Source organism: Trachypithecus francoisi, unplaced genomic scaffold, assembly GCF_009764315.1.
Source record: "Trachypithecus francoisi isolate TF-2019V2 unplaced genomic scaffold, Tfra_2.0 Lachesis_group16, whole genome shotgun sequence".
NCBI lineage: Eukaryota > Metazoa > Chordata > Mammalia > Primates > Cercopithecidae > Trachypithecus > Trachypithecus francoisi.
Genome location: NW_022681461.1, coordinates 45,462,292 through 45,472,644, shown reverse-complemented (window position 1 = coordinate 45,472,644; position 10,353 = coordinate 45,462,292). Strand labels below are relative to the sequence as shown.

Here is a 10,353-nt window from a genome sequence, read left to right as displayed (position 1 = left end):
GGCAGGCCGAGCTATTTTCGCCCAGTCCTTTCTTCTTCGCTTGCGTCTCCCTCTGCATCTGCATGCACTTGTTACATGAAAGCGAACTTGGGGACCTAGGGTTTTCAGAAAATCGGCTTCGGAGCCACACACCTTCGCCGGGTGCTGCATCATCCCCCCTCTCTCGGTAAGCAGGTGGTCGCGCCCCAGTGCTAGCGGGCGCCGAGCGGGAGCCGCGCGGGAGCAGCGCAGCTACGGCGGCGGCAGCGGCGGCGCGGTTGCGATTCCGGGCCGTTGAGACGTCTCTGCGGCAGCTGGTGGCGCAGGTGGCTTGCGTGGACGCGGGTAAAGGCGACCGGCCAGCAACCGCAGCGTCGGCGCCCGCGGCCCCGGCAGGTGAGCGGGCGACGGGGACTCGCCCCGCCCCCCCCTCGGTGGCCTCGCTCCTGGCTGTAGCGGAGAAGTGGACGCGGCCCGCCCTGGAGCCGAGGGGGCCGAGGCTGCAGTCGCTGGGCAGCAGGTTGCGGGGGAGGCCTTGCGTGGGCGGAAGGGGGCCGCTCGCCTCTCGGAATCCCTGCTTTTTTCTCTCCCATGCACCCCCTCCCTTCTAGGGCTTGAGCCCGGTGGAAAAAGCCCGGAGAAAGATGGGGCGAGCGGACGGGAGATTTCGGGCCGGGCAGCATCCCCGCCTCAGGTGGTGGCGTCTCTTCGGTGGCGGGGCGGAGGACCTGCCCCGGCGCGGAGACAGCGCACTGGCGGGGGAGGAGCGGGAGGCGGCCCTCCCCTCGCTCTGCCACCCCCACCCGCCGGCTCCCCTCCCCCTCCCCTTGCGGCCCCTCCCTTCGGGGTTCTTCGCTTTAACCGCCCTCGGTGCTCTCCCTGGTAGGCGCGTCGGGACGCCCCGAGGCATCATCCCCCGCCCGTGGGCGGCCCGTGTCCGCCGCCCGCATCCCCGCGCCGCCGCATCTCCTCGCCGCCTCCCGGGCTTCGGACCCCCGGCCTCGCCCCCGAAACATGACTCGCGATTTCAAACCTGGAGACCTCATCTTCGCCAAGATGAAAGGTTATCCCCATTGGCCAGCTCGAGTAAGTGATTTGTAGCTCTTGCGCTTAGCAGTGCTACCCTCTTCCCCGGAGGCCTGCTGCCCACCGTGTCTCTTCATTTTTTCCTCTGTCCTTTCTCTCCCTCGCTTCAGTCTCATTTGTAACCTGATTTTTCCTTTTAGTTTTTTACCCAATAATCTCCCATGTAATTATAAAAATCCAGACGTTTCTACATACCTGTGTATTTCTCTATGGTTTATTGGCCGACTTGGACAGATTTTTTTCCTAGGAAATATTTAAATACGTCGCTAGTTAATATTCCATTGTAGGTGAAATAATGAAGAATGAATTTTGTTTAAAAATTAGTGAAACACTGACATTTCCGTAATTTTAAATCAAGTACAAAATATCTGGAATTTGTGCAGATTACACACAAACTCTTGGATGTCAGAGAAGTGCGTATGTGGTTAAATTGGATTTATGGGGTTTTTAAAAAAATACCTTGATGAGGCCTTCTGGATTTGCTTGTTTAATACAGAGATTCAGGACTGGATATTCTTGAAACTATTTCAGTAGTTTAGCACCGAGGAAGGGCCAGAAAATTCATTTCCCCCTTTTTATTTGAGGTGTTTATGACCTTGAAGAAGTTGTTTTAACCTTTTTGTTTCCAATAGGCAAAAAGGAGGTGTGGACCAGATTCCTGAGTTCACATCTAGTGGTAAAGAGAAATGATTAAGGACCCAGGATGTTTGACATTTAGGAATTGAGACTGTTTAAAGATATACGCTCCATTTTTAGAAAAAGGGGTCTTTTTGTTTATGGTGGTACCCAGGCTCTAAAATAGTGATAGGATCTAAAATATGTTGCAATCCATTAGATTGGGTAAACTCGAGATCCTTTAAAAATATATGGTGTTCTGAAGTTGTATTTTTCCAAGCCATTTATTTTCGACTAATTTACTCTCCTTTGAAAATGTGTTTTTTAAAAATAATTAAATTCTATAGTTTTAGTTATGTCAGCAGGGAAGAGGAATGGGGGAAAACACCCATTAGATGACAGAGTCCTGTCTAGGAGTTGAGAGTGCCATCCAAGTGTAAACTGATCACTGTTCCTTGACTTTATTCCATCTAGCTGCTCTACGTAGACCCCTGTTCACAAGTTTCCTTCCAAAGCTTTTTTCCTTGCCTATAAAGTCTGCTTTTTCGGTGCAGTCTTACTTGAACAATCCTTAGTCATAATCCTTGTCTATATATTTTACTTTGTAATCTGTTCCTTTCGTGATAATCTTTTGTTTTAATTCCTACTCTGTGTATGCTTTGACTTCCAAGTATATTGTGAGCCTGAGGGCAACAACCTTAAATGCAATTTCTTTATACCCTCCACAGTCCGTAGTACATATAATGCACCTATAAAACACAATTCACGTTTAAATGGAGCCTAGGGAAACTGATCAGGTTTAAGGCCCCTCTAATATACTTTTTCATGATTATCAAGGTATCCTTGTTTATTTTGAGGTGTTTGAAAATCTGAGGTTGTCTAATACATCTGTATTCTGATTTGCATGCCACAATGCAGTTGAAAGCCAATGAAATGTTTTAAAAATCTCCCAAATCACCCTCCCCACGCTCATGTTAAGTGACTTAAGAGTGCTACTGAAAATAAAATAGGGTAGCCTTTGGAAGACCACAGTGTTTTCCTTATTTAACAAGTTCATTTGGATTGGAAGGGAAGTGCTTGTCTTTTCCCTTTTCCCCATCATTTTGTTCTGAGAAACAGCTGCATTTAGTTTTGGTGTATTCTGTGTCCAACAATTATTTCCTTTTTCTGTCTTCATTAGAAATTTGAAATCTTTGCTGTAGAGAGTTTAGAGTACGTATTTAAAATCTGAGCTGTAAAGGTGACACCTCTTGTTGCAATTTTTGCTTTAACATTTCTGTCTACATGTCCCAGACTTTAATTTTTAAGTCTTAAACATTCATGTACATAATCCTTTACCGGTAATAATCATTTTAAAAAATCAAATTTTGCCTGGCATTTGTTAAAGGCTATAGGTGTTAGGTATTTGCATGAACTCTTAAAGCTGTTTGCTAAAAGAAAGAAGCATATGAACTGGGTTAACAGAAATGATCTCTTCAGGGATTAAGCATTTTTGCAATTATCGGGACCTTCCCACAGAGTTCAGATAACAGGTGTGATCTTCATCATATCGGTGGGGAAATAGGTCCCTAGAGATACTGGGTGGTAATGATTCTATTGATGTGTGAGAGCCTTTAGACTTCCCTCACAAATAACCAGTCATCCTCATGGTCTTTTCTGCAACACCATAATGATTACAGAGGGGATAGTAGGTCCTCTAATGGTCAGCCCCCTTCTTAGCAAAGTCAGCAGATTTTCAAATTGAAGTGTTTTTGAAATTATGAAAATTATGACATTTAAAATAGATATGTTGTTAAATTTTTATTTTTTTAAGACAGAGTCTCACTCTGTCACTCAGGCTTGCGTGCAGTGTCGTGATCTTGGCTCACTGCAACCTCTGCTGCCCAGGTTCAAGCGATTCTCCTGCCTCAGCCTCCCGAGTAGCTGAGATTACAGGCACCTGCCATCGCGCTGGGCTAATTTTTGTGTTTTTAAGGGATGTGGGGTTTCACCATATTGCTCAGGCCGGTCTTGAATCCTGACCTCATAATCCACCAGCCTCAGCCTCCTAAAGTGCTGGGATTACAGGCGTGAGCCACCACGCCTGGCCGACATGTTGTTAAATTCTAGCTAGATAGTACTGCTTTAGTCCTGAGGTCTGCTTTTCCTTTATTGATAAGGGAAAGTAACAAGTATTATGGATATATTAGATGTGATAGAACTTGATGATTTCTGCCTTACATAATTTAAAAGGTTGAAAGAGCAGTGAAAAAGGAACAGCTAGCCTCATGTGATTCAGGCATATTAGTGAACGATCTTTTCATAAGCTTTTCAGACTTCGGGAGGTACTGATTTAAACTTTTGTCAATGTCTGCTTTTACATTATTCTGTTATTTGTATAGATTTCCTACAGAACTAACATTTAGGGTTGTCAAATAGATTCAGACTCCTTACCTGAAATGATGATATGATTAATAATTCAGAATTTTGGGATTTTAGGAAGGCAGGGAGAGTACATATACCATATATTTTGCTGCTGGTGTGGTCTGGAATAGCACATGATAATCTTAATTATCTGCAAAGAACAGTGGAAACAGTAGGTGGACAAAAGAAATGACTGATACCCTCAGTGTCAGTCCAGGTTTTGCCACCAAATGAGTTTTGACAGAAATTTTGGTTTTCAGAGTTTCTTGGGTTTCAGATTTGGGGATAGGAGATTATGGGCCTGCAGAACTGGTCCATTTTATAACAGATCCTTTTTGGATGTTTTGCTCTTGTTTATTCAGATAAATGTTGAGGTGTGTATGTTTTAAAATACTTTAATTTTTCTCACTTTTCTTTTAGGTAGATGAAGTTCCTGATGGAGCTGTAAAGCCACCCACAAACAAACTACCCATTTTCTTTTTTGGAACTCATGAGACGTAAGTCCTGTTCGCTTTAAAGGCAAATCAGAGCTCATTTAACAGGTTTATTGAGCAGTAGACATTAATTCAAGGGGGAAATAGTAATGTAATAGGAAACTTTAAAAACTTTGAACTTTGGAAAGAGCCTTTAAGTCTCTATTTTTAAGGTAGTGTTTACCGATGCTGTAGGTTTATTTTTTATTGGAATTGATATTTCCTTAACCAAAAAGGAAAGTAGAAATTCTCTCAGCAATAAGAATGATTGATGGATGAAAATATATAGGGAAAGTTTTAATAAGTTATCTAATATTCCTATGCAGTAAGTGCTTTTTATAAGGACTACTTGTTACCTAATTTTTGGTTTTATGATATCAGATATACAAACTGTGTATATTGTGGGGAAGGTGAGAAGAGGAAGTCTAGATAGTTCCCTCCTTGTGTTTATATGATTCCTGAAGCTCTGCTGCCTCTGGTGGATATTTGGGCAGAGAACTAATGTGGTGAAGCAGATTTTTCAAAAATTGCAGCTGAATGTTGAAGCTTGTTACTGCCAAGTGCATGGGATCACTCTAGAGGCAACCATTAATTTCCCAAAGAATATTCTTACATACCTTTAATTTAATGGCCTTACAAATACTGGTTGATTTTGGACTTGAAGTTTGGAGTCTGTCATAATTTTGGTAGTGTTGTCTACCTGGGGTGAGGAGAAACAAAATTACTGCTATTCTGATTAGAATTACGTATTCCTAAGAGTGGCTACGATGGCAATATTTGGTTTAATGTTGCTTAGCTACTGTATGAACTTTCACACAATGTCTTTAATAGCTTTATTGAGATGGAATTTACATAAAAAGAAGTTCACCTGCTTAAAGTGTGTAAGTCAATAGATTTTAGTATATTTACTATCATAACCTATTGTTGATCACTTTCCCCTCTCCAACCCTAAACGACCACTAGTCTACTGTCTGTGTAGACTTACCAGTTCTGGATATTTTAAGGGTGTAGTACAATATTTCATAATTAGTTTTTTAAAAAATACAACTTTCGATCCAGAATTGATTTGGCCTTCATCATAATTAGAGTTAGATTCAAGTGTATTCTATGTATAACAATAGAATTTTTAAGAAGTGATAAATTTCTGATTCCATGGGATACTCTAAAGAAACTCTTTGGTAAATTTAATAGAGGACAAAGATATCTTTTAATGGAAAATTGTGCAGTGTATATTAGAGTAGGGCTTTTCAAAGTGTGTTGTCAGGTCTAGCACCATTAGCATCTCATGGGAACTTTAGTTAAAATGTAAGTTCTTGGCTTTGTGTGGTGGCTCACACCTGTAATCCCAACACTTTGGGAGGCCAAGGCGGGAGGATCGCTTGAGTTAGGAGTTCGGAGACCAGCCTGCAGCATGGTGAAATTGTGTCTCTACAAAAAATACAAAAATTAGCCGTTTGTGATGGCACACACATGTGGTCCCAGCTACTCCGGAGGCTGAGGTGGAACCATTACCTGAGCTGGGAAGGCAAAGCTTGCAGTGAGCCAAGATCTCACCATTGCAGACCTTGTCTCAGGAAAAAAAAAAAAAAAAAGTTCTTAGGCCTTACTGTAGACCTACTGAATCAAGCTGTGAGTGTGGAGCCAAAAATCTGTTTTAACAAGCCTTCCGGATGATTCTGATTTACATTGAAGTTTGGAAATACTGTGGTAATGTGAGTGGACGTTCCTTAGCATTTTTCAGTTTTATAAGCTTAGAATTCTTTAAATCTGATTTTTGTCTGAAATGGAACAGATTTTTTTTTTTTTTGAGATGGTGTCTTGCTCTGTTGCCCAGGCTGGAGTGCAGTGGCGCGATCTCTCCTCACTGCAAGCTCCGTCTTCCGGGTTTATGCCATTCTCCTGCCTCAGCCTCCCCAGTAGCTGGGACTACAGGCACCCGCCACCACGCACAGCTAATTTTTTGTATTTTTAGTAGAGGTGGGGTTTCACCGTGTTAGCCAGGATGGTCTCGATCTCCTGACCTCATGATCAGTCCACCTCGGCCTCCCAAAGTGCTGGGATTACAGGCGTGAGCCACCATGCCCAGCCTGAAATGGAACAGATTTTATACTTCTATATATCCTTATAGTCTTATAGAACACACAGTCCCTTTCTTACATTACTGTTTTAAATTCAGAAGAGGAATGATTATCCCTTCCCTAGCATTTGAAAGGATTTTCACATTATAAATATATGTACCTTTTTTTTTTTTTTTTTTTGAGGCAGAGTCTCCTCCATTGCCCAGGCTGGAATGTAGCACCATCTCGGCTCACTGCAAGCTCCACCTCCCAGGTTCATGCCATTCTTCTGCCTCAGCCTCTTGAGTAACTAGGACTATAGGTGCCCGCCACCACGCGTGGCTAATTTTTTGTATTTTTAGTAGAGATGGGGTTTCACCGTGGTCTCGATCTCCTGACCTCATGATCTGCCCACCTCTGCCTCCCAAAGTGCTGGGATTACAGCGTGGCCTGGCCAAATATATGTACGCTTTAAACCAAAGCAAACTAAACCAAGTAACTAAACTTAACTGTTGTTTAGTTAATAGGTAATTAGGTAGTTAATGAAGACAATGAATTACTAATAATTCAAGAATTTAGGATATATTCAAGGAATTCAAATGTATTTGACTTTAAAGTTAAGTTAATGATACTGAATTTTCATTTCAAAATGCACTTGGTTTTTGCCTTAATGTTCTTGTATCATTTATCTTTGGAAAAGCAGTGCTGCCCCATATGTATGTTGGTCTGGCGGTGACTTGAGATTAATTTTGGGCTGGGCGTGGTGGCTTAGGCCTGTAATGCCAGCGTTTTGAGAGGCTGAGGCGGGGGGAGGATCACGAGGTCAGGAGTTCAAGACCAGCCTGGCCAATATTGTGAAACCCCATCTCTACTGAAAATATAAAAATTAGCTGGGCGTGGTGGTGTGTACGTATAGTCCCAGCTACTCGGGAGACTGAAGCAGGAGAATTGCTTGAACCCAGGAGGCAGAGGGTGTGGTGAGCTGAGATCATGTCATTGCACTCCAGCCTGGGCGACAGAGTGAGACTCTGTCTCTAAAAAATGAAAAAGATTAATTTTTGGAAACTAAGTCACTGATGATCTTTTTTCCCCTCAAAATTTGGGAGGGTAGTTATTTGAAGTTTTTTTTTTTTTGAGACAAGGTCTCATTCTGTGGCCCAGGATGGAGCACAGTGGCGATCGTAGTTGACTGCAGCCTTTTAACTCCTGGGCCCAAGTGATGCTCCCATCTCAGCTTCCCAAATAGCTGATACTACAGTAGCTGACTAATTTTTGTATTTATTATTATTATTATTATTATTGTTATTATTTAGGGATGGGGTCTTGCTACATGGCCCAGACTGGTCTCCCGTGCCTGATTTCAAGTGATCATCCTGCCTTAGCCTCCCAAAGTGCTGAGATTTCAGGCTTTTTGAGATATTGTCTCCTCTGTTGCCCAGGCTGGAGTGCGGTGGCACAATCTCGGCTCATTGTAACCTCTACCTCCCAGATACAAGCGTTTCCCCTGCCTCAGCCTCCCAAGTAGCCGGGATTACAGGCACCCGCCACCACACCCAGCTAATTATTGTGTTTTTAGTAGAGACAGGGTTATCACCATGTTGGCCAGGCTGGTCTCAAACTCCTGACCTCAAGTGATCCACCTGCCTTGGCCTCCCAAAGTGCTGGGATTACAGATATGAGCCACTGTGCCTGGCCTATTTGAACTTTTTAGTTTGGATTTTGCATAAGTAGTTTAGTCTGCTAGCCAGGAGTTAGGAAGATGGGATAGTAAGAACATACAAGAAGAAAGGGGTATTTGGAAAATTGTACTAATTCATAACTGATTTATAGATTAAGATTTTTTAATTGTTACTTTAGAGCAGAATTCATTTGTAACTGCATTCTTTTCCTGGCCTACAAACATCTGATTTTACTTAGGACATTTATAGTAAATGTTCAGCAATCAAGTTTTGAGTATTAGACAATGAGCCCTAACTGTGACCGTGTACTAGATATTTTAAACTTAACATATTCAAGCAGATTTTTAGTAAGTGGGAATGACGTAGACTCAATTCTTGCTGAAGCCAAGGCTTGGTATTATCCTTGATTACATATTACAGTCTTTCCCCTTCCTTTCTACATCTAGTCAGTCAGCAAATCTTCTTTTCCTTTCAAATGCATTTGAATCTGTCCACTCTTGGTCATCTTTGTATAATTCAAGTCCATGCATAATGACTCCTGTAAATAATGTCCTAAGCTGGGCACACTGGGACATGTCTGTAGTCCTAGCTACTCAGGAGGCTGAGGCAGGAGGAACCCTTGAGCCCAGGAGTTCAAATCAGGCTTGCAACATAGTAAGACCCTGTCTTGGGGAGTAAAAAAATAAAAATTTGTTTTTTTACTTACTCTATGTTGGTTTCAGTTTCCACTCTTCATATACAGTTGGCCTGCTGTATCTGGGTTCTATATCCATGGAGTCAACCTGTCACAGATTGAAAATATTTGGGAGAAAAAGATGGTTATGGCTGGACTGAATATGTATAGATTTTTTTTCTTGTCATTACCTTAATGCAATGTAACAACTATATAGCATTTACATTGTATTAGGTATTGTAAGTGATCTGGAGATGATTTAAAGCAGTGGTGGAAGACATTTTTTCCACGGGGGTTTGGGGAGATGGTTTTGGGATGAAAACTGTTCCACCTCCGATCAGCAGGCATTACGTAGATTCTTATAAGGAGCACTCATCCTAGATCCCTCTCATGTGCAGTTCACGATAGGGTTTGTGCTTCTGTGAGGATCTAATGCTGCCACTGATCTGACAGGACGCAGAGCTCAGGTGGTAATGCCTGCCTTCTGCTGTGTAGCCTGGTTCCTAACAGGCCACGGATGGGTACTGGTCCTTGGCCCGGGGGCTGGGGATCCCTTATTTAAAGTATATGGGAGGGTGTGCATTATATGTATATATGCTGTTTTATGTAAGGGACTTAAACATCCATGAATTTTGGTATCTGTAGGGGTGGGGGAAGGATAATCCACAATCTTACGGATACAGAGGTACAACTGTCTAGTCAAAGAGATCTTTATATCCCAATTAGATCATGTCATTTCACTGAAAACCTTCAGTGACTCCCTATTTTAACATTAGCAATGAATGAAAACCAAAAACTACCTACAAATGCTCTTTGTAAAACCCTATACGAACTAGCCCATGCTTACCTCTGCAGCCTTATTACATTTTTCACTGCTTATTTCTGTTGTACAAATAAGCCTCATCTTGTCTCAGGTCTTTTGTTTTCGCTTTGCAGGAAAGGTTATGCCATCGAATATTTGAAGTCATTTAGATCTTAGCTCACATCCTCCTCCTTGTGTTTATTTTCCCCGTTGCAACAATGACTGAATTTTTTTCCCCCTTTTTCTTTTTCTCACCCACACTCGAAGAGCTGGATCAGCAGGGACCTTGTCTGTCTTGTCATCATTAACTTAAGTGCCTGGCACTTAGTAGCTGTTAAATAAATATTTGGTGATTGAAAGCTTTGTGCACTAGATAAAGTCAGTTGTTGATTATGCATTTGCTGTCCATTAGCCAGCGTTTATGTAGAGTTTAAGACAACTAGATCAGAAGTTTGTTTTTGAATCCTGACTGCCACTTACCTGCTATATAATCTTGGGCAAGTTACTCATATTTGTGTTTTTTTCTTTCTCATTTGTAAAGTGGGGATAATAATATCTTGCCTCAGAATTATGGGATGCGGCTGGG

At 42.2% G+C, this 10,353-nt stretch overlaps 1 protein-coding gene across 5 annotated transcripts in view; it reads left to right on the top strand.

The window, feature by feature from the left end:
* The first annotated feature begins 206 nt into the window (after positions 1 to 206).
* The window catches only part of PSIP1 (PC4 and SFRS1 interacting protein 1), a 53,308-nt gene continuing 43,161 nt past the window's right edge, over positions 207 to 10,353 (top strand). For 4 of the 5 annotated variants that reach the window (XM_033237398.1, XM_033237400.1, XM_033237401.1 and 1 more), the window contains exons 1-3: positions 240 to 375; positions 866 to 1,065; positions 4,504 to 4,580. In XM_033237398.1, coding sequence (XP_033093289.1) covers positions 994 to 1,065; positions 4,504 to 4,580 — 149 coding nt within the window. In that variant the 5' untranslated portion in view covers positions 240 to 375; positions 866 to 993. Of the gene's footprint in view, positions 376 to 865; positions 1,066 to 4,503; positions 4,581 to 10,353 lie in introns of all 5 variants that reach the window. The other variant, XM_033237403.1, reaches the window with a different exon arrangement.